The sequence below is a fragment of the Amblyomma maculatum genome, chromosome 3 (assembly GCF_055883805.1).
Source record: "Amblyomma maculatum isolate TAMU_Amacu chromosome 3, ASM5588380v1, whole genome shotgun sequence".
NCBI lineage: Eukaryota > Metazoa > Arthropoda > Arachnida > Ixodida > Ixodidae > Amblyomma > Amblyomma maculatum.
The window spans coordinates 182,533,584-182,560,751 of record NC_139346.1 but is presented as its reverse complement, the minus strand read 5'-3'; the positions used below and the strand labels follow the sequence as shown (position 1 = coordinate 182,560,751).

The 27,168-nt window shown below is 49.6% G+C and overlaps 1 protein-coding gene and 1 long non-coding RNA gene across 3 annotated transcripts in view; one reads left to right on the top strand and one right to left on the bottom strand.

Moving 5' to 3' along the window:
- LOC146197136 (uncharacterized) overlaps positions 1-27,168 on the bottom strand; it is an 80,406-nt gene that overhangs the window by 15,018 nt on the left and 38,220 nt on the right. The window lies entirely within an intron of this gene.
- Positions 1-27,168, top strand: part of Tmtc2 (Transmembrane O-mannosyltransferase targeting cadherins 2) — a 346,345-nt gene that overhangs the window by 301,366 nt on the left and 17,811 nt on the right. For both annotated transcript variants that reach the window (XM_084598892.1, XM_084598891.1), the window contains exons 3-4: positions 16,359-16,941; positions 17,333-18,284. In XM_084598892.1, coding sequence (XP_084455018.1) covers positions 16,359-16,941; positions 17,333-18,284 — 1,535 coding nt within the window. The remainder of the gene's footprint in view (positions 1-16,358; positions 16,942-17,332; positions 18,285-27,168) is intronic.

Genomic DNA, 27,168 nt, shown 5'->3' with positions numbered 1-27,168 from the left:
CCTGTGTTTATGTGTCTCCGCTTTACTATAGGCACTCGTGCCGCGTTGCTTCGTTTGCGGAGGTTTTATGGCACGCGCTCAATAGCATTGCCCCCGCATATCTTCCCTGCCTCATTTCTTTCTTTATGCAGGAAACAACAACAACATAAAAACGTTCATTTTCCTAGTGGCTTTTGGTTTTGGCTCCGATGAATATCGCCATTATGACAAATTTCGCCTACAAGGACCAGAGAGGAGCTAAGGTTTCCAGGTGGGGACTTCAAAATGACCTTCGTGATGTATGCTTAGCTTGTTGCTTACTTTGTTACTTTGTTGTTTTAGTGCGGATTAAGGAACCTAGAGGGGCTGAGGCCTTTCTAAATTGCTGCTTCATGGTTGTCTAGTACTAACAGGCACCGTTTCGTAAGAAGAGCGGTTGAAAAACCTAGGCAGTTGCATGGAGCTTGCCTCTACTGCAAACATACACCAAGGGGCGCAGTGGAGAGAGAATAAGTACAAAAAAAAAAAAGGGGGGGGGGGGGGGGAAATAGGGAGAAGCAACGGTAGCTGTATAGAGCTCCAAGCTCTTACCAACCGCCTCAGCGTTAAGTTACGCCCAGATGTTGTTTCTCATAAATAAAGCTTATACAGGTCCTGCTACAGTAAAAAAAAAAAAAAAATATGTAAGAAAATAACAGCTAAATGGTTGGGCGCGCAGAACCTTTTTTTTTTTCTTGAAGCGATGGTGTGCATGCATGTAAGGCGCGCGCTATTTTCGCTGCCTAATAACGACGAGTTTCCGGTCGGATCAGGTAACCAGGAAGTCTAACGCGACCTATAAATAGACAGCTGCTTTATATCACGCACACACATCAAGCACACAAATGCAAGCATGTGCCAGTCTGGTCCCGTCGCCAATAAGGATTGGTTTGGTTTGTGGAGTTTCACGTCCCAAAGCGAGTCAGGCTATGAGAGACGCTATAGTGGAGGGCTCCGGAATTTTCGACCACCTGGGGTTCTTTAACGTGCATTGACATCGTACAGCACACGGGCGCCTTGCTTTTCGCCTCCATCGAAAAGCGGCCGCATAGACAGGGATTCGATCCCGCGTCCTTGGGAATAGTAGTCGAGCGCCGTAACCACTGTGCCACCCCGGCGGGATCGACGCACCCCCACAAGAGAACTGCTCATCGCATATATGTTTGCACATGTATCGTATAGTGCGCTTTGACGTGATTGTATACATACCGCGCACAGTAAGCGAATACTCTTCCGAGTTTCATACAGATGCCCGTGTGTGCCTTTTTAGGAGTGTAGCTAGCCGCTCTTGCCCCGGCTTTGATGCATCTTTTTCTTCCTTATATGATTTCATTAATGCATCCTTGCTGGCATCGTATACTCATCACTCCCTAGTTGTACGGTAGCTCAGCAAAGTAAGCAGAAACCCCGTTTCCAGACACATTAGTATTCTGACTGCTGTTCTGTTGCGCTCGCAAAAGAGGAGGCAAAGTGCAGCCAGAAGAAGGGACTCTGGGAGGAATGGGGATTTCGTACATGGGACAGTGTTTATTTTCGGCCACCCATTTTTCTATTTGCGTGGCGCGCAGAGGGCCTAGCCTTTCAGGTTGGATATACACCGTCGTAGCTGCTTTCGTGGCCAGCCTGTGTATATACAAAGGAGAAGGGGAAACAGAAAAAAAAAAAAAAAGAAAAGTGCGGCGAGAGACGCTTGGCCTCCCGAAATTGCCTCTTGTATTGCGCCCTGCGCGCAGCCCAGGCGAGCGTGGCTACTTCGCGCTCACTCTATATACGATGACCGACAGCATTTCCGCTGACCAACTGCTTTCACTTCGTCTTTTTCCGGTTGCCCATTCCTTCCGCTTTCATACCCTCGCTTCCGCTTTAACGCACGCACCACTCTCTTCTCTTCGCGAAACTCTCATCCACGTGCGCGTTCTCTGTACACCGTGGTTCTTTTCAGGTTGGCGTTTGCTTTGTTTGCAGAGAGAGAGAGATAGAGGAACGTCTCGATGTCTTGATTTGTGCTTTGGGATTCTCGAGATTACCGCGCGGCGTCTGTCTCCGGATTGGTCCTTTATTATGTTGTTTCCCCTGTCTTTTTCTTCCCTTTGTGTGTGTCTGTGTTCGCTGCCAGAATTCGGTGCGTGGCTGATTACGTTCGTTTCCGTGACCTAAGGCGATTACACAGAGGTTGTCGTATTTATTCGTTCAATGATGGCGTGTCGGTTCTGCTCCCTGCTCGCCTTTTACGCTGCGTCATCGCTTGATTGTAAGTAGCACGACGCACAATCTCTCTCTCTATCTCTCTTTAATACAATATACATATAGTACCATAATGAATCAATATGACGCTCTTTCGAGAGAAAAATAAACATCGCTTTTAGTTGGTTGGTTTGTTGGGTTTAACGTCCCAAAGCGACTCAGGCTATGAGAGACGCCGTAGTGGAGTACTCCGGAAATTTCGACCACCTGGGGTTCTTTAGCGTGCACTGACATCGCACAGCAAACGGGCGCCTCGCTTTTCGCCTCCATCGAAAAGCGGCCGCCGAGGCCGGGATTCGATCCCGCGTCCTTGGGAACAGTAGTCGAGCGCCGTAACCACTGCGCCACCCCGGCGGGGCCGCTTTTAGTGAAAGGTCAACGTTTGGTTTCTGTGAATGAGAGACTGAGAGCCAGGCTTCCCAACTTCTTTGATTTTTGTCCCTGTTTTATGTGGCCTGCTGTCAGTACCCCGTCCTATCGGCGCTTGCTATGCATTCTCCTAGTAGTTACAGAAAAACTGCTATGTCTATCTCTATGATCTTTATGGGCACGATGATGCATGCAAAATACGAGGTCTGCATTGATTGCGCGAAGGATAAAAAAGAAAGAGCAAGGAAAGGACAATAAGTAAGGTAACGTTTCCTTTGCTGTAGTATCTATACATTCATTACAAGCATGCGCTCTACGGATCTCTATCAGGCGGATCACTCGTTTGTCGCTACCTTATACACACTGATGGCATCGCGCGCTGTTAAGTGTTATATTACGAACCGGGACGGCGGAAACTAGTACTGCGGAGCAGCTGATGGCACCTTTCGATTTCCGTCTTCTCGGCGAATAACATTTCGATAACATCGTTTACCGAGGTGTCCTCGCGCGCATTACAGGGGTAGGGCCCCAATAATTCAGACGCTTCAACTTAACGTTCATACATCGCCCATTTCCTCTCGAGTATCACATCATCCAGCACTCCCGCGGCAGTGCTTTCGCCAGCATATGCGTCTATACTGTTTTTAGCACGTTTGGTATACCCGCATCGTTAGCGGCCATACTTGTTACATCTGTATGATTTTCCGTTTGCATGACCTAAGCAGTGCTGGGCTCCGCAGACTAATATTAACCATAGGCTTGATAAAACGGCTCGTTCAACTGAAATATTTCGCTTCTTTAATTTCAAAACGGCGCATTTGAGAGCACGCAGCGAGAGCAGGAAAAAACAAACAAACAAACAAAAAAAGAGCAATGTCGAGAACAGACCGTCTTTGATCTAAGTGTTCATGAGTGCGAGGCGGGTACTTGAAATAGGACGATAAAGGCTGGGCAGTGAAAAAAAAGACGCATTTGGCGCCGATTCCTGTTTAATTTTTAACGGGCGCTGGACGCTTCGTCTTTCCTTACGGCGTCCTAAATCTTTCAGATATCTTTCTTTTCTATTCTTCTACTTTCATAACTCTGCGCTGAGACAGAGAGAGAGAGAGAGAGAGAGAGAGAGAGAGAGAGAGAGAGAGAGAGAGAGAGAGAGAGAGAGAGAGAGAGGGAGGGAGGGAGGGAGGGAGGGAGGGAGGGAGGGAGGGAGGGAGGGAGGGAGGGAATAGTTGGACTTGTTAATAAAAACGGCCCAAGAAAGACTGGGATTTGCGCCAGTTTTGCGCGGGACACAGAAAAAGGGTTTTTTTTTTTTTCTTTTTCCTTCGCTCGCTCCTTTTTCTCAGTGTTCGAGACAGAGCTCGTCCGGGAGAAAGAGTCGCGAAATGATGAACGATCGCGACAATGCCGCGGACAATTGTGGCCGCCTTTATTTTAAATCCTTTAAGACCGCCCTCGTTGCCGCGTCGCCCGCGGCAGTGTGCTTGATATATTTATACGAAACAGGCCGCTGCGATAGTGGAAGGGGGGGACCGTATAGTTCCGTCCGCGCCGCTCTGGTAAAGCGTCCGCCTGCGGGTTTGGGCCATTAATTTATTTAGTAGAGCGGGTCCAGGCGCTCCGAGAAAGTGAATCGGTGCGTCGTGGCATGTGCCGTATATACTGTTGGCACAGGCTGTTTCGTCCGACATTTCCAGCGTCGTCATATTCGGTTTGTTTTCTCTCTGATTCTCTTAATCTTCTCGTAGCTTTTTTTTGTTACTTTCTTTTTTTTTGTGTTCTGCTTCCCTTAAAGGGAAAAGCGAGTTCGTATCCTCGAAGTGTCTGCCTCTTCGATGACGAATGAATTCAAGTGTGACTCATAAGGGGTGGAAAACTTAGAGAACAATAAGAGCGAGAAATTGTTTCTTCGCATTGCGGCGAGTTTTTATAGGCTTTGGCGTGCAGCTTCTTACTAATTTGTGGAAAGTGTGAAGAGTGGACTTCTCAACTGCTGTGATACTGTAGCCTTCAATGGCGAATAAAGAGAATATTCTTAGAGCTGCCTTGATATGGCGTTGAACATACATATATATATAGGTGGAAGACCTCATAAGGTTTCGACCTAATCACACGAGGTTGTCTGCACCTCTTAAAAAGGTGTGATACGAGATGTTTAAAGCTAGGTGCATGTGGCACATTCTTCACACAGCTTGATCACAGTGACGTTATGCTGTTTATCGAAAAGGGCTGCCTATTGAGAACGTGTCGAAATCAAACTATTTATGCAGGTTTCACTAAATAACGAGTCAATTAGATTTTATATTGCAGTGGCTATGCGGTATATGGTACTTGCGACTGAACTTTCTAAAGCGACATCGGCTGTGAGGGGCGCCGCGTAGTCAAGGGCTCTGGTAATTTTGGCCACCCGAGGTTCTTAAACGTGCTCTGACATGACACGGTACACGGGCGCCATGCCTTTCGCCTTCATCAAAACGTGGCCGGCCGCCGCGGCTGAGGTCGAACTCACAACCTCGGGCTCAGAAGCCGAGCTTTGCAACCAGTGAACCACCGCAATGGGGTCCAATGGGTATATATACGTCAGCACCCGTTCTGCTTTTCGTCTTCTGTGCTGTGGCGATTGTGCTTACCTACGGTATCTCTAAGCTCGAACATGGACAACGATGTAGCCTTTTTACCACCATGCCTGCTCGCAGTCACGTTCCTGCGCGTTGTCCACTGCTTCTAAGCGACTCGTCGTGAGAGCCCTGGTCATCGTCTACACGCAGCATCAATTACAAACGTCTCGCGCATATAAGGGATCGATCCGCTGACAGACAATCGGAGCCGTCTCGGCGCTATTCGCCTTCATCCTTGCGCCACCATTTACGACACACTTGGCTTTGCCGGTCGTGCCACCGCAGGTATGCATATTCATCAAACGTGATCGTTCGCAATTAGGTGCAATTATTTTCTCAGAGAACTCAGGGGGAAAAGAGAAAAGGAGAGGGGTTGCTCGGTGTTTCCTCCCCTGCGGCCTTCTTTTTTATTATTATTATTTTATTCCCTTCATTTTTGTCTTCTCTTCGCTGCAGTCTGACGCTTTTGAATAATAACCTGACAGGGCACATTTATTTAGGGCGTTCTTTTGTAATTTTGTGATACGCGAACACGGTTGATACATAGTGAAGGAGGCATATATATTTGTTATCTTTTCATCGTTTGCATTTTCTCGGTCGGAAAGAAATACGTAATAGGTTCTGGGTTTGTATAGAAAAAAGAAGCTGCGCGAAGCGAAGGAAGAGGGGAAAAATTAAAACGCGGATTTATGATACATGAAAGAGTCAACTGCCATGCATTCTTAATGCGTTCCCCCTGCACCAACTGCGTAATTCGTCGTGATGAGGTACACGTCAGCCGTCGCTTCGCGCTTTCTTTCTCCGATATTATACATAATTGACGTAAGTGGTTTAGTTAACGCAACTAATGTTAGGTCTCACTCATGTCTGCTCCGCCGTGCTCCTGTGTGTGTGTTCACATAAATTAAGCAGGAGCTGAGCGGTTGATACAAGCGGTGACTTGGGGTCATTTCCCGCGCGCGTATACGTTCGAGTATATAGTGTACGTTTGTCGCACGACAGGGTACACGCCTGTGACGGCCCCCGAGCATTAAGTGCGCGATAGATAGCCGGCATTTGCTATAACACGGAGCGGTGCATGGCGCAAAGTCTGCGTGATTAACCGCGAGATGGTCGGGAAGAGTGAGATTATATTATGGCTAAAGCGCTTAAATCACGGCAGCTGTGGCACCCCGATTCGAAATTTAGGCGTATCTCGTATAGCTGACTGTAGGATGCGAACAGAGGTTCCTCCTAGTGGCCCGGAGTCAGCTGTTTCTGACTCTACAACTATACCAATGTGTATTTTCGGCGTGCGTTAGTAAATAATTTGACTGCCGAAAGATGAGACGATAGGCTGCTAATCATCATGTTTGCGCTGTAATCGAGGACTCATATTTTCAGCCAAATTTAAACATGCACCATCGACGTACCACCTCCACCCAACGCTAACCTAGATGCATGACCTTGGTGCGACGACAGCCCACCTTTCTTCATATCATATGGACGCGCATGCGTAAAGCGTTCCACCCTATAAAGCCGCCTTATGAACCAGCATCACCCTGGAAGTCCAGGAGACACCCACTGCCATCTCCACAGCATCGGCCAGAACTGCAAGAGTCTCGGACTGAGGACTCCACATCTGTTGCTGCAACCGTCCATTTCATCCCCCAATAAATGTTTGTTCCTCCTCTTCCTCTCGACAGAAAAATCGACACGGTGCTTCAGCCAATGCGGCAACGCCTGGAATTCGTGATTTCATATCTGGCATGGCTCCGTTGGGCTCAAAGCATGGATTCAGTACTTGCAGTACAACTTTTCTCGGGGCAACATTTAAAGAAACGCTTTGCTAATTTAGTTATATACGACGTCAATACTAAATATTACTTATTATTCTAAGTAAAACAAAAAAAAATTATGGAGGGTGCACTTGAACCGCCCCTCTAAGGGCATGACGCGATAACGTAAACTACCACCCAACATATAAATGCCAGTTATAATAAACCTGTATCAACGTTCCTGCGTGGCGAATTCAAGGGTCCTGGCAGGCTGATTCTGATATCGCCCTCCCTTATGAAAGGTGAGGCTGGAGTTGGCAACTCCTGCCAAACTTAACGCCAGGCAACCTTACGCCCACTAAATGTGCGGATCATGTTGGCTGCTATACATCTACCTGCTCAGCGTAATGCTCGCAGTTTTTCGTTCACAACGCGAGCGCCGACAACGGCGGATTTTCTTGTGAACGGGGCATTTGAAACGACCGCGTTAAAAATGCGACGATAAAAGAACTTAATTTCTAGCCACCGATCTAGCGACCTTATTGCGACAAAGATGTGATTCGGCGCCAAAATACGCATTGTCGCCCGATTATAGCAAGGCCAAAAAATAAGGAACTTTATACTATTTGCGTTCTCCAACTGTTCTCATCTATAGGAGAGCACGGATAATATAGCGATATAGGTTTGATTAGAGAGCTGCGATTTAAACGCGGCGTTAGGATGGTTAGGGTATTTAAAAGCCTTAGGTTATGGCCCTCGTTTGTGGACCCTTGCCTTCGCGTTGTGGACCCTTGCCTTCGCGTGCATGACGCTGACATAATGGCGGGGTTAACCTTGATTTACGTCCATACCGCAAGCCTTGTGGCGTATAGGCACACATATTCCAACGGGTATGCATGTCACAGCAGGTGGCTTACCGCTACCGGTCTTTTATTTCGTTTTGTTCTAGTATATGGTAGGGTCCATTAGTAAATCGCAAAGTTTACCTCCCCATTTCAATAACGGGATTAATGGGAAACCACTTGTCGCGATGGCAAACTAGTCGCTGGAAGACAGCAAGAGATGTTAGATGTTATTCTCTGGTGTGATTACATCAAGACACACACACACACACACACACACACACACACACACACACACACACACACACACACACACACACACACACACACACACACACACACACACGCACACGCACACGCACACGCACACACAAGGGAAAATGAGCTAATGAACAATGCGCCCACCGATACCAGAACCACAGCGCTCGCCTGCTAGGAGAGGGCAGATAACGAAAATGAAAAGAAAGAAGAACTGTGCAAGGAGCGAATTTCGGAAAACGAAAATGGAACAGCGCAAGAAAAAAAAAAATAGGAAAAGAAACTACCCATCTTTCGGTGCTCTCTTTTATAGCACGCCTATGAGAGGCGAACCTCTAGTATACCTATAGTAGCGCCCCTGCCGGCAAAAAGGAGCAGCATCAGCGTGCCTCCCCCGACGTGGCGGCACGAAGGGAAGAAAACTGGGAGGCACAATTCCGGTGAGAAAGAAGAGCGCGAGGGCGATCTAGCGGCGGCCGGACGACGCTTTCATTGTGCGAGCGCCAACCGTAATAACCCCTGCGCCCATGGAATGCACGCTCGGGCTCGTCGCATCAGCGCCAGCCCGGGCCGACTGCGCCGGCTCTTCTTCCCTTGCACGGAGAAGTGGCGGTAGTGAATTTATTTTACCTCTTTTTTTTTTCCTTTCTCTCTTTCATTCTGGGGGTTCTATTCTTATACCGCCAAGAACGAAGCACGCAGATTAAAAAAAAAAAAAAAAGAAAAAAAAAGTGACACATGAAGCAAAAGCTAATCATAAAACACCAAGAAAGAAAAACAAGACCAGTCGTGATTCCGTCTACACCACCGGTTCGCGCGCGCTAGGAACTCGAACCCGCTAGTGTTGCACACTTTGTTCGTTCCTTCGGTCATTATTATTTTTTTATATCTGGCATTTTTGTACATTCTCTTTCCGGTGCTTGTACCTCGAAACTCTGTGCGTAGCGCTGGGAGATCTTTGTCTTCTTTTACATTCGTTCTACGTGTTTCTTCACATTTTCTGGAAAACCTCTTTCCCTCCCTCTTTTTTTTTTTTTTTTTCTCTTTAGTGCTACGCCACTTATTTTTCATTTTTATCCTTAGCATTGCGCAAAACACGCATCTGCGTGGAGTAACAATCCTGACCGAATCCCGGGAGTGTGGAAGAATGGTCGGCCGAGAAGGCACGTTGAGGACTCGCAGCACTCTCGCCGAGATGATCCAAGACTCCTCTCGCGCGGTCGGAAAGCGGCGCTTTCAAGGTGAAGGCGCTCTCTCGTTGCACCGAGAAAACGTCGCTCCGAGGCGTCGAGTGAGCTGCATGAGTTGAAAAACAAAAAACAAAAACAAAAGCAGCCCTGTGCGCAATCGTACTGCTGGTACACCGATATTTATTTGCCGAATAAGTGTGCTGGGAGTGTGAGGGACGGCGTAAGGCAAGGCTCAGTACTAATTGCTGCTAGAATCCTTTAACATGCACCGAAGCTTCGGATAGACGTGTGTTTTTTTTTTTTTTTTTTTTTTTTGCATTTCGCCTTCACGAAAATGCTTTTAGCCCCGGCAGCCCGTCCTAGTAGTTACTAATGCGCCACGGTTAATTGAACTAGCGATTGGTAAATTTATTGTTTATTTTAACTTTTCTTTAATTTATTCAAGACCTATATATGTAATAAAGTTAGCGATATGGAAACACAACAGTGCGGACTTCAGCCCGTCGCTTCGCAGCAGCACTACACGGGAATGGTGTTACCCGCAGGCAAGATGTTTTCGGCAGCCTAGGAGAGACAGAAAGAAAAGGAGACACGTAGAGAAAAATTAGGGCCACTTGATCGGTGCGCTGTCGCTTTACGATTCGACACGCGAAGCCTCTATCACCGCTCTCATCGCCGCTGCGACGCTTACGCGCCGCGTTAAGGTTGGAGACCACCCAACTTGGGAAAACGGAAAGGCAAAATGCGTTCATTTCGCCAGTCACGTACACGCCTCGCTCGCTCACAGCCTGTGTGTGACAATCGGCCCTGCGGCGGCGGCGGCGGCGGTCGCTCGAACGAAGCAAATCACGCGACAGCGCGGAGCCTATATCGCGTCATGCATGTAACGTTCTCCTCGCTTGTGCGTCACGCCGTATTGTTCGGGCAGCCCAAAATCAGTCTCGGCGCTGGTACGGCGTGTGAGAACACCCGGCGACGAACAGAGTGGGCGCAACTCATCAAGATTGCGTGCTTGCGCTGGCTCTGCGTGCGTTCGGACCGGGCTGCGCTGTTACAAATGAAGGGCCGCGTGAGACTACGGAAAAGCGTGCGTGATGGACAGGTCACGTGCCGCATCGGCTGCACGCGCAACGCCGGTAGAGTGCGGAGCGCGTGCAACGCGTGCGTGTTTCGCTGCCCGCGGCGCGTGGGAGCCGCGTCGAGGAGATGGAAAGGAAGGCATCGCGTGTCCTCCGTTTAACGCAGAAAAGCCGCTGACTGTGTTTTCCCAAAGGACCACCGCTTGCGGCCCCAGCGGGCTCGAGAACAATTAATTTCCTAACCATTCGTCTATCCTATTTTGTCGGCACTCTTTGTCTCCTGTTCTACGTCGTTTCGTTTAAAGTGCAGTACTGCACCCCTCGTAGCCCGAGTCGTGTCGAAACTGCTAAACCGAAATTCGATAAAATTTTGTGATCATTGCGAGCTCGTGGCTTTCAAACCTAATAACTGGGCACTGTTCCCACCAAGGAAATGACATCGCTATTCTGTTTCCAGCTGATTTGTTGCTCACTTTTTTATTTATTCTTATCTAATGTTTCACAGTCGCCTTTATACGAGCCTTAGCTTAGCGGTTGATGAATGATCAAATGCGGGAAAAGAAAATGCAAAGGGTTTGAATACCCGCACTAAGGAAGGACGCCCTTTTTGTTTTGTTTCGTTTCGGTTAATTTTAGCCCAACGAAAAAGGCTTGGTTTGGTTTATGGGGTTTAACGTCCCAAAGCGACTCATGATATGAGAGCCGCCGTAGTGGAGGGCTCCGGAAATTTCGGCCATCTGGGGTTCCTTAACGTCACTGACATCGTGTACTGCACACGGCTCCTTTCTTTTCGCCTTCATCGAAAAGCGGTCGCTGCGGCTGCGATCAAAGAAGGTTTTCGTTGGAGTACGTACGGTTGCCATCGTAGAGGGTGACTAGATGCATGTTGTCATTTTCGAGGCCCGGAATATCCCCGCTGCTCCAAATTTCTGTAGATATCTTCAGATCTTCAAAGCACCATAGGGAACATTTAGGGGATACCCTCACCCCATACTTTACATTTCCACTTCAGTTATGTTCACGCGCCCCGACGGGGTATGGTGCAGTGGTAAGACGCCCGACTACTGTGCCGGAGTACCCGGGTTCGAACCCGACCTCGGCGGCTGCGTTTCGATGGAGGCGAAACGAAGAGGCGTCCGTGTGCTGTGCGATGTCAGCGCACGTTAAAGATCCTTGGGTGGTCGAAATTACTCCGTAGCCCTCCACTACGACTCCTCTTTCTCTCTTTCCACTTTCACTCCCACCTTCCTCCCCCCTTCCCCTACGGCGCGGTGGAGGTGTCCACAGAAAACAAGTGAGACAGTTACCGTGCCTTTCCCTTCCTGTAAATCAATCCGTTTTTTTTTATGTTCACACTGAATACTTATATTCTCACGATTATATTCTCCCACACTCGTATCTGCAACCCCCGCAGAAGGCGCTGTACGAATTGAAAACGCTGGACGAGACAAGCTCAACACCGTTTTGCGGCAGAATATGCAACTCCAGGAACTGATAGCTTTGGACACTTTTGACAACTTCACGGGACAATTTTGAATAGTTCTGCTCTCGTTCTACCACGATATGGATCTTTCTCGATCCTGTCGCATTCGGACGAGGTTCAGCTAGGGAACACGAAAGCTTCCATCGAGGAACGCGAGAGCGAAAACGGTTGCGGCGATAAGGAACGGATGAAAGCCATTCGTCTCCTCTCCCGACGTGTGGCTTTTCCCGTGCACCATTTGTTAACGTCTCGCCGACGTGGCAGTCTCAAGTATCGCAGTGAACAACGCCTTTCGAGGTGCGGGAGAGCGTTTGCCGCCGCACTGCCACCGAGGGCGGCGTTCATTGTTTCCGGGAGACAAACGGCTTCGCGTGTACATTTTGTTCGTGTTTCTGTTCTACAACGGCGTTGTAAGCGGTGGCATCTCGAGCGAGCATTTTCCATGTTGGAATCGGTATATATGCAGGAAAACAAAAACTTCGCACCCTTTAAAACCATTATTGAGCACCAAAACTCCGTTTCGAATTCTTAATTTTTCAGTTGAGGGTGTTTAGTTTATGAAAATGCCCTAGCTCATCTGCCCATTTGTAGTTTTATAATGATATTCTAGCTGAACAACAAAAACGCTGCTGGTGCTGTTATTATTTTTTTTTTCAGAAGTCTCGCTTTTAAAATACGCATACGCTTTTGAGGAAACCCCGCTCGCGTATGGTGTTAAGAACTTAAGAGACTCCTTACTCCCCTGATGGGGCTGGGACAGGTAGGTCACCGCCGCTTGCGGCGGGGGGCTAGCCTGCCACCGATTTTTATCTGTTGTAGGCCGTCATTGCACCCGCCACCGCTTCGGTGGTGGACGACGGCCGTTGTTGCGGCGCGCGTCTTTCTCTCCCTCTTCCTTTTCTTTCCTTCTTCCTACAGCCACAACAACAAAATAGAGGCCTGTGCAAAAGTATTCACCTCCGTGCAAACGTTTGTTGCCGTCACTGTTATTTTGCTTCAGCGCAGAACGGGAGTGTTATAGTTCGTTGTTTAAACGAACCAATAGACAAAGTAACAGGGGTGATTTGACAGCGCAGAAATCTAATAAACGGAGCACTACGATACGACGGAATTATGCAGTGATCAAAAATAAACTGGCCCTTTTAACTTCTTATCAGCCCTGTGGCATTCTTCTATTATAACTCGATCTTTTTTTTTTCTCTCTCTCTCTCATGCTTCTCACTTAACCCTTCTATACTTTTTTTGCAGAGACGAAAAGAAAATAGTAAAGCGCTAGTTAGAATACTGTCCGCGGTCGAGCATCTTGCTGATGGCAGCGTGTACGGTACACATGCATCGCTCATGCAGGCCGATGCGTGAACCGCAGCGAGAGGGCCCGTGCATCAAGACAACAAAATAAATAAAATGATCGAAACTGAGCAGGCGCCGCGGGTGTTTCTGCGAAAGAGATCAGAGAGCAGCAGTATCGTCGCTCTGCGTCTCAAAAGAGATCTACCCTTCGAGCCCACACACACAACCACGCACTGTCCGCATAGATACACACACTCCTCTTGCGCCCCCCGCCCGGCGTGCTCCTAATTCGCCGCCGCCACTCGGCCGAACGCATCCATCACGGGCTGACCGGCCGGCCACCGCCGCCACGGCCTCCCGGAGAGGCGGCTACCGAAACCGGAGAACTTCAAAGGTGGCTGGCTTCGCGGGCTCCATCCACGTCGCCCGGCCTCACTCTCTCCAACAAAGGAGAAAACTGGAGGGAGAGGAAACGCAAGGGAATAGAAGAAAAGAAACCGGAAGCCCAAGAAAGAACGTCGGCAATGCACATAAAAGAGGCAACTGGGCCAGCGCAGCCAAACTGGGACATTGAAGGATAACAGCAGTAGTGATTCGGGGAAAGCGTAAGGGAATAAGAAAATTAAAAGGCGAGGAAGCGTAAGAACAACAGCTACACACACAAAAAAAAAAAGGAAGAACACAAGGAGCGCTAACGCGCCCTCATCACGAATTTCTTTTCATTTACCTTTTTTTTTCTTCCGCTCCTTTTGCCTGCCTTTACTTTTTTTTCTCTCTCGCTCTGCCAGCTGCGATCTCGCTTCTTCACCGAGGCGTGTTCTTCGGATTCCCAAGCTGCATGGTTAGATAAACCTATTTGTCGAACGCAGCCGTACAGCACCGCCACGCGTTACGTGCTCGCGGTTGGCTGTAGGTGTGTGCGTTTGTGCGTGTGCTTTCGGTAAGCTGGCGCGCTCGGGGCCTGTCGACGCGTTCATTCTTTATCCGCGTGCACCCCTTTTTCCTCCTCTCTTCTCCCTGCAGCGGCCGAACGAGCGCGAACGAGGTGCGGCACCTTTCCAGCTGCGCCGTTTCGCTACCGGTATTGAGCCGTCCTCGGCATAGAGTAGACGGCGAGCTTAAGCCAAGTGATTGCTCCTAATGAGATTTGTTGCTTGTTTGTTTCTTCCCTTCCATTGCCCTTTCTTGTTCCATTCTTGCGCCTTCGGCTGCCGCATTTCGGACCTTTGCAGCGTGCAGTTCCGGCTTGTCGAGCCGCCGTCAGGCGCCGTCCGATCCTGCCCTCTTGCGTCTAATTTATGAAGCTGCGGTGGCGGTGCGAAACCGCTGGCAGCCCCTTTTGCCCCGGCGATCGCGTAACGGTCGGCTTCTCTGTCGACGCCGCGAGCGAGTTGGCCGAAGGGGTTGGGGAGTGGGTGGGAAGCGGTGTAGCTTCAGCCAGACCTGATTTATCGTTCGCATTGAAGACGCCGCCACAGCCCCCTTTTGGCGAGTTAAGCGAGCGACAGAACTTCCTCCACCACTCCTCCGTGCCCCCCCTTCTTTTATTCTACTGCTTCTTGATTTCCGTTAGCCGTCTCGCCTATCAGCGTCTGTGCTTCAATGCGTTGCTTCTTAGCAAAAAAGGATTTGTCCAATGCTCTGTTAAAAGGTGATAAATACGAGGGTTACTGCGCCTGTGCCACCTTTACAATGCTTTGCTTTGTTGATTGTTCATGTTGATGTGGGCGTTGGGGGATCCACTTGGTAGAGAGCAACAACTCGGGCTCAGTTTTCATCGTCGCTTAATTGCAGGAGGTTTCTTTTCCGACAACACCGCGCCACGTTTGTGCTCGGGTGCGTTGCAGCTCGCGGGGGTGTTGAGTGTTCGAGCAGAGACGAGGAGAAAGCTTGCCACGCACACTAGCTACTCCTATGGCTCGAACATCGAGATTTTGTCATACTGTGAACTTTAAACGACGAGGAGGTGGAAACACTGAAACTTGAATAAGCAATTTCCGTTTCACGCGGCAGCTCAGTGAAAGGCTCTCTGCAAACACCGCAGTACCACCACAACTGTCACTGTTGTATACAATTTTAGATCATTACAGTATTTCGACCTGCTTCTAGCACATCATCCAGAATATTATATTTTATGCAAGCGTGTTGGCGAACAGTGGCGAGAAAGAACAATTCCATTTTTTCCTCCGTTTCTGATAACGGTTCCACAGGTTCATGCGTGGCCGCCAGATGGGGCTAAATGCTACATGGCTGTTACATGGCTTCCGGGGATGGGGATATTACATGGCGGCGGGAGTTCGCAGTTTGATCTACTTAATGTTGTTGTTTCGTGCTTTAGAGATTGCTTTATCTCAAGGTACAGTGACCAGGAGTCCCCCTTCAGGTTTGAGGTCGAAGTAGCGGTGCCGCACTGGAGAAGCTACATGTGCTCAGCACGTCCAACGATGCCACCGCCCAAAGGGTTTAGTGACTCGTGCAATTTTGTCAGAAACTTGACCAGCCTTTCCTTCAATGCTCATGCTTCTTTCGGTGTCTGTATGCCAGATTTTGCGTGTGCAGCGACATTCGACGGCGAGCGTTTTCACCCCACTCGTTCTTAGAAATTTATTTAGCAGTCATATAGAATGTAGTAGAAAGCATTAGAAAGTGTTCAGTCATTTTGATCCTTAATTGAAAAGGGGGCTAACAGTGGTTCTAAAAATAAAAAAAAAATATTTTACATACTGCAAGCCATGACGTAAGAATGAAGCGACAAAATTGTTTCAAGAGAGGCCGTGGTTAGAGGTGTTGGTTAGGGCGCTTGACTGCTGTGCCCAAGGATGAGTGATCGGCTGTGGCTAGTCACTTTGTAATGTCACGCTGTGGTGTCACGACTGCAATCTCACGACTTTAATGTCACGTCTGTTATGTCACGACTCCACAGACTCCACAGGCAGGACACTCTGCAGCTTCATTCTTGAGCTGCATCCGAATGTAGAGAGAGAGAGAGAGAGAGAGAGAGAGACAACTTTATTTGCCCCAGATGTCGTGAATTAGGGCAGGTGGGTCCTGTGTGGCCCCTAGGTGGGAGCGACATCCTGGGCCCACGAAATAAGTGCAAGTTGTGTTCTTGTCTGGCTTGGTAATGAGAATGTAGTGAGGAATTGTGCCGTTTACGGCCGCATGAGAGATATTGCTGTACGTAACGGTCTCGTGCTTGCTTCTCTCGTGCAGCCGCGCCATCCGGAGCAACCAGGACCTGCTACCCAGCTCGCCGCTGGCGTCGCTCTTCCGCAACGACTTCTGGGGCACTCCGCTCACGCACAGCGGCAGCCACAAGTCTTACCGGCCGCTGTGCGTGCTCTCTTTCCGGCTCAACTACCTGCTGGGCGGCTACGAGCCCCGGGGCTACCACCTGCTGAACGTGCTGCTGCACGGCCTCGTCTCCGCCCTCTTCACGGCGCTCGCGGCGCGCCTCTTCCTCAACCAGTGGCTGCCCACGCTGGTGGCCGGGTTCCTGTTCGCCTCGCACCCCGTGCACACAGAGGCCGTGGCCGGCATCGTCGGCAGGGCAGATGTGGGCGCCTCTCTATTTTTCCTGGGATCGCTGCTCTCCTACGTTCAGTACTGCAAATACCGAGACAAGGAACTGCGAGCCGAGCGCCGATGGGCGCCGCTGTACGCGTCACTGGCGCTCGCCGGGTGCTCCATGCTCACCAAGGAGCACGGCATCACGGTGCTGGCCGTGTGCGCCGTCTACGACGTGTTCGTCAACCACAAGGTGGCGCCCAGGGATCTGCCCTCGCTGCTCGTTAGCGTAAGTCGGGGCCTCTACCGGGTAGTGCATGGGTGGACTTCCTTGACTGTGTTTTTTTAAATTTAGCTTGTCCACAAGTGCAGTACAGTGCCCGTATGTGGATGGGAGCGAATGGGAGCCTCTCGACTGAAGGCGTGGAGAGTGAGCATTACGCGACCAGCTGGTGGACGGAGTTTAAGGAGACAAAATGATGTTGCTCTCCTTCTTTATTTCCCCTCCTTAAATAACACACCACGCTGTTATATGAAACAGGATAATTTTGCTCCGAACTTTTGAGATATTTGGAATCGCGCCAGCTTTTCGGAAAGTACAGGCCGGGAAGCAATCGCGGTCTACTCCATGAGCTAAAACGTGGGCGGGTGTTGACTTCGTCTCTTTTCCCCCATCGCAGAAGCGGCATCCCGGCCTTTGGGAAGGCTTGTTGCACCTGTGTTTCGCTGGTGTGACGCTGGTCGGCCTGCGGCTGCACCTGATGGGCGCGCGGGCGCCCGACTTCGCTCCAGCCGACAACCCGGCCGCCGACAGTGACAGCTTCCTCACGCGAACGCTCACTTTCCTCTACCTGCCGGCGTTCAATTTCTGGCTGCTGCTGTGTCCGCGCTGGCTGAGCTTCGACTGGTCCATGGAGGCCATCCCGCTGGTGCAGAGCCCCGCCGACCCGCGCAACCTGCTGAGCGCCGCCTTCTACGGGGGCCTCTTCCACCTCGTATCTTGCCTAGTGCGCTTGGCCAACTGGCGCCGCGCCGCGCCCCCATGCCACTGCAGTGCCTTCACACCGAAGCCGGCCTCGCTGCTCGCCCTGTCTGGAAAGCCGTACGGCAAGCGTTTCTCGAACAACAATAACTGCAGCAGCTACAGCAACGGCGGCGGTTCCCTAATCTCGCCACCCTCGTGGAGCTGCGGCAGTTGCTCGTCGGCCTCCTCTTCGTCCTCGGAGTGCTCCGAGTCGACCAACGGCGGCGGCGGCGGCTCGGCGGTGGCCAGCGCCCTGTCGAACCAGCAGCTGGACGCAACAGTGCTGGCGCTGGCCATGATGGTGCTGCCGTTCGTGCCAGCGACGAACCTCTTCTTCTACGTGGGCTTCGTTGTGGCCGAGCGTGTGTTGTACGTGCCCTCGATGGGCTACTGTCTGCTAGTGGCCGTCGGCGCCGACCAGCTGTGCGGCTTCGCCAGGCGCGCGGCGCGACACGGCGCCGGAGGCGGGGACCTGCGCCGCAAGCTGGTTCTCGCGGCGCTCGTGGCGCTCGTGCTGGTGCTCTCGCTGAGGACAGTGCGCAGGAACAGGGACTGGCTCACTGAGGAGGACCTCTACCGGTCGGGCATCCACATCAACCCGCCAAAATGTGAGTGGCTATGACGTGCGTCCGTGTGTGATCTTTCTGCGGCCCTTAGAATTGGATGAGGCTGCTAAATTTTGGCGTGTGTTACTTTTATCTTGCCATTTCACTGAGCAGGGCCACGGGTTGTGCGTGCGTGTGTCCATATCGAATTGAACGAATTCGACCAGGCCATTGTCCTTTGTGGACACCAGGCAGGTCCAAGAAAACGTGTTGGATGTGACATAGTCAGCGTAAGCACCTCGAGAATGTTCGTGGTAAACGAGCGTGGAAAGATGAACACGACTGAGAAGACAACACGACACAAGTCGTTTAATCGTGTCGTGTTGTCTTCTCTGCCGTGTTCGCATTTTCGCGCTCGTTTACCATGAATACCCACCACCTAGCCAGACTTCCCACGTTGATGCAATTTATTTCTCGGGAATTTCTCTGCTCAGTGCAGCTGCCAAATGAGAAATGATGATGTTTTCTGAGTTGCCGGTAGACGATATCTACATTTTTGTCTGCCGTACACATCTACCTATCAGTGAAGGGAGTGGGGACGATTTGGGTTTATATTTTAAGGCCAAAGTGCACTGAGCCAAGGTGTGCACGCAGTAACATATAAGTGCATGGTATATATGTTGGGCTCTGTTTACGACCATTAAATTGAAAATAATCTATTTTTGAGCTCGACAGTGCACACGGTAGAAGCTGTGAATAAATTTACTGCTTGTCGCCTACATGTGGTGTTAGCAGTTAGAGAACGGAACTCGGCTATGTGTTTGCGGGCTTGTTTACGGAAGTGCCCACGAGGGCTCCGCGTTATTTAGTCATCGCGACGTTCTCTTTTTCCCTGTGCGGCCTCCGTCGTATTGCCCACCCTCGCTTGCGAATGTACGGTGAGGGCGAATAAGTCGGCCGAAAGTGATGACGCGAATGCAATAGCATGCATGCTTTGACGGAGGCGATTACGGGGGAAAACGCGGCACTATATAATGCAGCATAGTTGCCATAAGCGCGTGCCAGCAGCCCATTATATTGGGAGCTTTAGTCACGCCATTTCTCGCGATGAAATGTATGTTTCAAGGTAAAAAGCTGTGCAAACGAGACCTTGGCACTTGCTTCCACATGGGCAGTTCTTTTAGAACTGGGGAACAGGCCGCGTGGAATTCGGGACGTGTGCAATTGCGGAGCTTATGAACGGAGTTCAAGCCCCCAGTAGCACGTTTGTTAAGCTTGAAATGCATTTATCTCTTGTTGGTAGCGTCACGTGTGAGGGAAGTGGGAGCACTGCGCTTGATCCGCACGCCCGCGGTCATACTTATAGCGGTTGCCCGCGGGGATGGGCAACCGCTATAATGATGATAATAATGCTCGCGGCCATATCCTTTCAAACGGATCGGCACCATAAATGGCGCACAGGCGAAAGGTGAAAGGAGGGCGAAGCAAAAAAGAGACGATACAAAAAAAAGATAAATAAAAACTGGGTAAAATGGGACCACAGTGAAAAAGATGTCCCATTAGGAGTGGGGAGCAGGGAGATGACACCACACTCACTACCACCGCTGGACTAGTGGCAGAGGTCGTCGTCTTGCGAGAACAAAAAATCCATCGATAGTGGTAGTGTGGCGTCCTCCAGCGGCGGCGTCGGGAGGGATCTCTCTCAAGACCCGCCGTGACTGAAGACAGTGTATTAGAGTGCACTCTAACGGTGAGCTCTGTCACTTCACGTTCTTTGCCGCACACCCTGCACATCAGAACTGCACTGACGAGTTTTACGTCCTACGGTAATCTAGGGACCGGAGGGCACCTTCCCGTGCTTCAAAGAGGAGGAGACTGCTGCCGACGGTGTTATCGCACCATGCACCCGACGGAGCTCATGCACCTTGTGGTACACGTAGTATATGAGGGCGGGTTTGTCCTTGGCGGCTGTGGGCCATGTGGCTCACAGCCGCCAAGGACATGGCTTTTCGGCTGCAGCTAGTTGCTTGACGCCGCACCTCAGCTGTCCAGCACGATGCGGAGTCTGCTTCAACAGGCTCACTGAAGGAGCCGTATTTTTTTAATGTGGCGTGTCGCGCATATCTGTCGTGGTGCATAAAACGTAGACGGGCGTGGTATGCCAGTTTGCTGGAGGCCCCTCGGGTCTCGAAGCACGACAAGCCGTCTCCTTGCACAGCCCCGTTTGTGACTCTGCCATGTCATCGGAGCGCAGCACTTTCAACCTCGCGCTGCCGACGCTCCAACCAGTTTCGCGTGCCAGCCGAAATTATTATTATTATTATTATTATTATTATTATTATTATTATTATTATTATTATTATTATTATTATTATTATTATTATTATTATTATTATTATTATTATTTTGTTTATTTGTTTGTTTGTTTGTTTGTGGGGTTTAACGTCCCAAAGCAACTCAGGCTATAAGAGACGCCGTAGTGGAGGACTCCGGAAATTTCGACAACCTGAGGTTCTTTAACGTGCACTGACATCGCACAGCACACGGGCGCCTTGCTTTTCGCCTCAAGCGAAAAGCTGCCGCCGAGGCCGGGATTCGATCCCGCAATAATAATAATAATAATAATAATAATAATAATAATAATAATAATAATAATAATAATAATAATAATAATAATAATAATAATAATAATAATAATTGGTTCATAGGAAGGGAAAGGCGCAATATCTGTCACACTTCTTTTTGTGGACTGATTGATATATAGGAAGGGAAAAGGCGCGGTAACTGTCTCACTTGTTTTTCTGTGGACACCTCAACCACGACGTAAGGGAAGGGAGGAAGGTGGGAGCGAAAGTGGAAAGAGAGAAAGAGGAGCCGTAGTGGAGGAGTACGGAGTAATTTCAACCACCTGGGGATCTTTAACGTGCGCTGTCGCACAGCACACGGACGCCTCTTCGTTTCGCCTCCATCGAAACGCAGCCGCCGAGGTCGGGTTCGAACCCGGGTACTCCGGCACAGTAGTCGGGCGTCTTACCACTGCACCACCCCGGCGGGGCTTATTTCTGTGGACAACTGAACCGCGCCGTAAGGGAAGGGAGGAAGATGGGAGTGAAAATGGAAAGGGAGAAAGAGGAGCCGTAGTGGAGGGCTACGGAGTATTTTCGACTACCTGGGATGTTTTACGCGCGCTGACATCGCACAGCACACGGACGCCTCTTGCGAACGTCAGTACGGGCACATGCACCAACTTCCATATCCCCCGCACCATGTGGCAGCGATTGCAACACAACAGGCTCCTTCGCCGGATGATGCACTGGCGGTCTGGCGAACATTGCATTCGTGCACAGCAGTACGCAGATGTATTTGTATTCTGTGCACACCCTCAGGCTCCCTCCGCCAAGGGTGAGGTTAGCGTCGTCCTCACTTGCATCCGCGAGGTGGACAACGGATGGCTTTTTGGCCCTGAATCTAAGCCCGAATCTTGTGATTTCTTTGTGGCAAATGTCCAGCACAGCCTGTAGGTCGTGTCGACACTCCGTCGTCAGCCCCAAATCATCTGCAAACGCTAGTCGGGGCAGGCGGCGGCTTTCATCCACCCCGTTAAGCTTAAGCCAGTGTCTTATGAGCTCGATCCCGCTCGAGACCGGTCACGTATACAAGATCTACAGGAGAAGCGATAGGGGCAACCCTGTCGAAGGCATTTGGTCACACTGATGCAGTCCGATTCCACATCATGGCAGCACGCGGCGCATTATTGTAGGTTTTCTTCACATCCAAGAAGCAGCTGAGCAGGGAGCGCCACTCTCTTAGCAATCTCCGTGCACTGCGTCAGAACGAAGAAACTGTCGTTGAGTCGGTGCCCGTGTCGAACCCCGCTTTGGAGCTCGGTTAGGAGACCGATTTCACCTATCCACTCAGTCACTCCATTACTCGTGCGAGCAGGCGGTAGATCACATTCATGACAGTGAGGGATGCAGCGGTCTTGGTACTTCTGTGCTGCACCTTCCCTCTTTGGAATAAGCGTAACTCGGCCCCGACGCCAGCCTTCTGGAATGGAAGACCCGTTGATGACGAAGGTCAGCAAGACGGCAAGCTGTTCCCTCGAGTCCGCCCCAAAGGCTTGACTAGGGGAGCTGACACGCCGTCCTGTCCGGTGGCTGTTTGTTCTGTTGCTGAGGCGAGCCATGGCACGATCGACAGTGAGCGAGGAGAAGGCTATGACCCCTTCTTGGTAGGAGTGCTCTCTTTCATAGGAATGAGTACTCGTGGATGAAGGGGCTGTGGAGCCATATCACCGGCATTCGTGCCCGTTCATGCGTACAACTGAGCAAAGAAAGTTCTGAGTAATATACGCCTTGAATCCGGTGACCGGCTGGTCTGTTTCCGTATTCGTGAGCTGTACGGAGGGTAGCTGACGTCTGTCCAGCGGGACAACATTTTCCCAGAATTTCTGCGCCGCAGTCTGGCCCTATGGACTGCATGAGTCGAAGGTTGTGTGCTGCAAGTCTGCACTGTACTATAGCCTCTATACCTCGTGTTTGCAGGTGACGTATTGCTACCGTGCAGTCATACAAGCAGCATGCCTCAAAGTCTGCACCTTTGAGAACCTTGCGGTGTTCGCTGCTGACATTGAATCGCCCCCGTCATGCAGTCTCAATTTCCTCATCCCATCATGGATTCGCTGGAGTCCGCGTGGACCATCTGTCCAGCATTATGTGGCTGCGCATGACAAAGTGCAGTGCCTCCACAAATTGTGATTACGTTGTGACCTCGCTGGCCGCGCCCCGGAAAAACGGATGTTGGAAGTCTTCCGCCTCTCTCAGTGCTTTTACTCGCCGGCTTTCTTTCGGCGTGGCGCATGCGGAACCATGGCGCCATCTTTCGGTGGGGTGCGGAACCCGTTTTAAGCAGCCACGGCCGGTCTCGAGGGAGAGCGAATGGGGTTTTGATGTTGGGGTTTTGCCTCAAGGAACCCCAACATCAGTCAATACGTGCTAAGGTCCAAGGAACCCCCTTCCCTCCGCCGCCACAGCCAGACGATGTTGCTTGTGCATGGACTCTTCCTGTTATTAAGCGATTGCTAATACAGCTCGCTCGGCCGAAAAGCCATCGGCGTCGCAGTAGTTTGTGCTTGTAGTCGTTGGCACTGCGTGTTGGAAATAATTCGGGGCTTAGTGATTGATTATTGATTGGTATGTGATAAACGATGACGAGTTAACAAAATAAATGTAGTTAAGTGGTTAATTAAATGCATGAAAAAATGGAAAATAGAGGTTTCAAGAATGTCAAAATGCTCATAAAGAAAAGTGAATGCTTGATGATGCTGAGAAAATTAAAATGTAATTGATCCATTCATTAACATTAATAGCTGAAAAATAAAAAAATCTAGAAGGGCTTCAAATATGTCAAATTGCTCAGAATGAAAAGCCAGTGGTTCCTGATGCTAATTAAGAAAATATAGTGTGTAATTAATGAATTAATTCATTGAAATAATTAAATAATAAAAAATGGAGTTCAAATGTGTCAAAATGTTGACGTCCAATAGGGGCTCGCGTTCCCAAGAAAGCATTCCCCAGAACCCACTCTGAGAACCCCTGCTCTAGAGAATGCTACGCCTTACTGCAGTGCATTTCATGCTCACGCTTACTGCCGACCGCAAAAGAGAGGCATTTCATTTTTTTTTTTTCTCTACTTGTGCGTGTAATGACCTGTTCAAAACAGATCTGTAGGATATCCAGAGTAAGTGAAGTCATCTCCTTAGACTTTTTTGTTAAGCTCTTATTCCTATCCATCTCTCTTGGACTAAATCAGTGAAAACGCGCTCAAGGTGCCTCAAGCTTTCGCGCTAAGCTCCTCCATAGTTTTTGGCTTTTACGTGTCTGTCCGTTAGGCTGGCTTCTTTGATTGCTACGGCATGAATCGCTCTGAAAATCTTGTGTATAGCATGGAGCTGTGCAGAAAGGCGCAGATAAAGAGCAAATAATGAGTGCCTGCAACAAAGTTCCAAACTCTTTAAAATAAAAAGAAATTGATTATAAGAATCCATAATCAATACTGGCTGAAACACATCAATTTACTGATGTCTTCAGTCATCAGGGCCCGTATTCCGAGTTTGCGTCGTTATCGAAAGTGTCGCTATCTCTCCGACCTCGAGTCATCTGATTGGTGGAAACGCCGGAACATGATGTTGCCATCTCTTCCGGTTCCGTAGTGGCAACACCCGCTTCCGGCATTTCCACCAATCAGATGACTCGAGGTTACGTGAGATAGCGACACTTCGATAACGACGCAAACTCGGAATCCAGAACATAAGATGGAACTCTCTAAGAGAGCACTAAAGTGCACCACTGAATTAATTTATGAGTATCATAGGGCTTTAAAGACACCTTATTGTGCATACACATTCGTATACAGACATATATAGGAGGGAAACAACACACAGCGTTGAGAAACAGGCGTTCGCGAAAGGTCATATCCGCTGACACTCCGTGAACACGAACGACATTCAGTGTCGCTCTCTTCGGCGTGATCTACTGCTTCTTTGACGGTTTTCTTCGTCCGAGGAGCGTGATGGGAAGATAGCAGTTTAGAGAGGGAAAATCTATAAATAAAGCAAAGACAAGGACAAGAGCATCTAAGGCACTGCTTCTCATTATTCGATCGATCTCTCCGTTCATTCCTCGCTTTCATCATTGCCTTGTAGGCCCTTCTTGCTGCATCTATTTCCTCAGCTGCTAGCTGGTTTTAGTCGTCTTTCCTTTTTCTTTTCCCGCAATCTTGTTCTACCTTTACACTTGTGTGCGACGGCGCCCGTAACCAGATCTCGGTCGACTCGAACTGCCCCTTTTTTCAGTGCTTGCCCATTACGTGAAAACGCTGTATCGACGCAGATTTCGCGGAAGTTCATATCGGGAGTTTTCACGTACTGCCTTTGCACGCCTCTTTCAGCGGTGAGTGGGCGCGCGTGAAATAAAACAGGGTTAACTCCTGATTCGCCTGGGGGCCCTGCCGTCGGTTCGTTTGCCTGCATGCGTTTGCGCGCTGGCATCGAGAGCACGCAATGCTAAAGCTTGTTTGGATGGTTTTTAGTGCGCTCGGCTTCTCTGCACTTTCTTCCTGCAGTGGCTTGGTCACAGTAGTTTGATATTCCCCTTTTCTGTTTTTGTCTAGTTGCCTCGATGTTTTACACACGCACGCACGCACGCACGCACACACACACACACACACACACACGCGCACACACACACACACACACACGCACGCACACACGCACGCACACACACACACACACACACACACACACACACACACACACACACACACACACACACACACACACACACACACACACACACACACACACACACACACACACACACACACACACACACACACACACACACACACACACACACACACACACACACACACACACACACACACACACACACACACACACACACACACACACACACACACACACACACACACACACACACACACACACACACACACACACACACACACACACACACACACACACACACACACACACACAGTGCGCTGCTCATTGGGCCCCGCCGGGGTGGCGCAGTGGTTACGGCGCTCGACCACTGTCCCCGAGGACGCGGGATCAAATCCCGGCCTCGGCGGCAGCCTTTCGGCGGAGGCGAAAAAGCAAAGCGCCCTTGTGCTGTGCGATGTCAGTGCACGTTAAAGAACCCCAGGTGGTCGAAATTTCCGGAGTCCTCCACTACGGCGTCTCTCATAGCCTGAGTCGCTTTGGGACGTTAAACCCCACAAACCAAACCTGCTCATTGGCTGAAAAAATAAAAACACACTCCCCAGTACTTGTCATTGTGCCCTGCAGGCATATTTGTGAGGTGCGATAATCTCTTGATGCCGTATATTTTAAATTCTGCGGTTAGCATCTATCTCGGAAAATGTTGCCTAGACTCATACTACGTTTTCCCTGGCCGCATCTGTTAGTGGTGTGTGCGTGTGTAAATGTGACAATGTATTGCGTGGTATGTGGTTTTCAGCGTTTCTGCGAGCACGCCAAAATTGATTAATGTTCTGCAGCATTGATTGCTAGCTGTTGCCGGTGATGTAACAGCACGGAAATCAAACGCTCTTTTTTTTTTTTTTTTTTTTTTTTTTTTTTTTTTTTTTTTTCAGACCGCAGCAGCGGCGAAATTTGAGAGCAAAAAAAACGATAAGTGGGGAGGAAGGGAGCAGTCGGGAAGCTAAACCTAAGATTTTGACTGTTAACGGTGTGTTGCCGTTCAGGAAATAACCTGAGATGTCTGGAGGCTGGAAAATATACCCTTTTTTTTTTTTTTTTTGCACTTAGCAAACTACGTTCTTCCAGGCGGAGATATATCAATCTCGAGCTTCTTGCGAGAGATTTCATCGTTCGTGCGTTGTATGTGCATGTATACACACGGAATGGAAGCTGCTGTCTGTCTTGCTATACTTTTCGAGCCTTAGAGCTTGCGGAAATTTGATGACTCCTTCGAATTTTGACCAAACATTTATTTCTTGGTTGTTTCTTCGTACGTTAACTTTTGTCCGGTAGTGATATATATATATATATATATATATATATATATATATATATATATATATATATATATATATATATATATATTCATAACGGAGAAGACTGAATTTAAATATTATCCTACCAATGCAGTAAACCCACCACGTCCACACACCGAGCAGGTATGGTTGGCGCCGTTTAGATGTGAGTGACCTTACAAGATAGCCTCTGGGTCCGCAGAAATAAATTCGGTATCGATGCAAACAGCCTACTGACGAAATCAGCCGGTCAGGGCCGATGTATTTCCTTTTTCGGTCTTGTGTAGTTTAAATGAAAGCTCAGGAGTCTGTAGAGTACAGGTCAATTTAATTTGTCCGCGTACCTCTTTCGAGGGAGCGCCGGTGT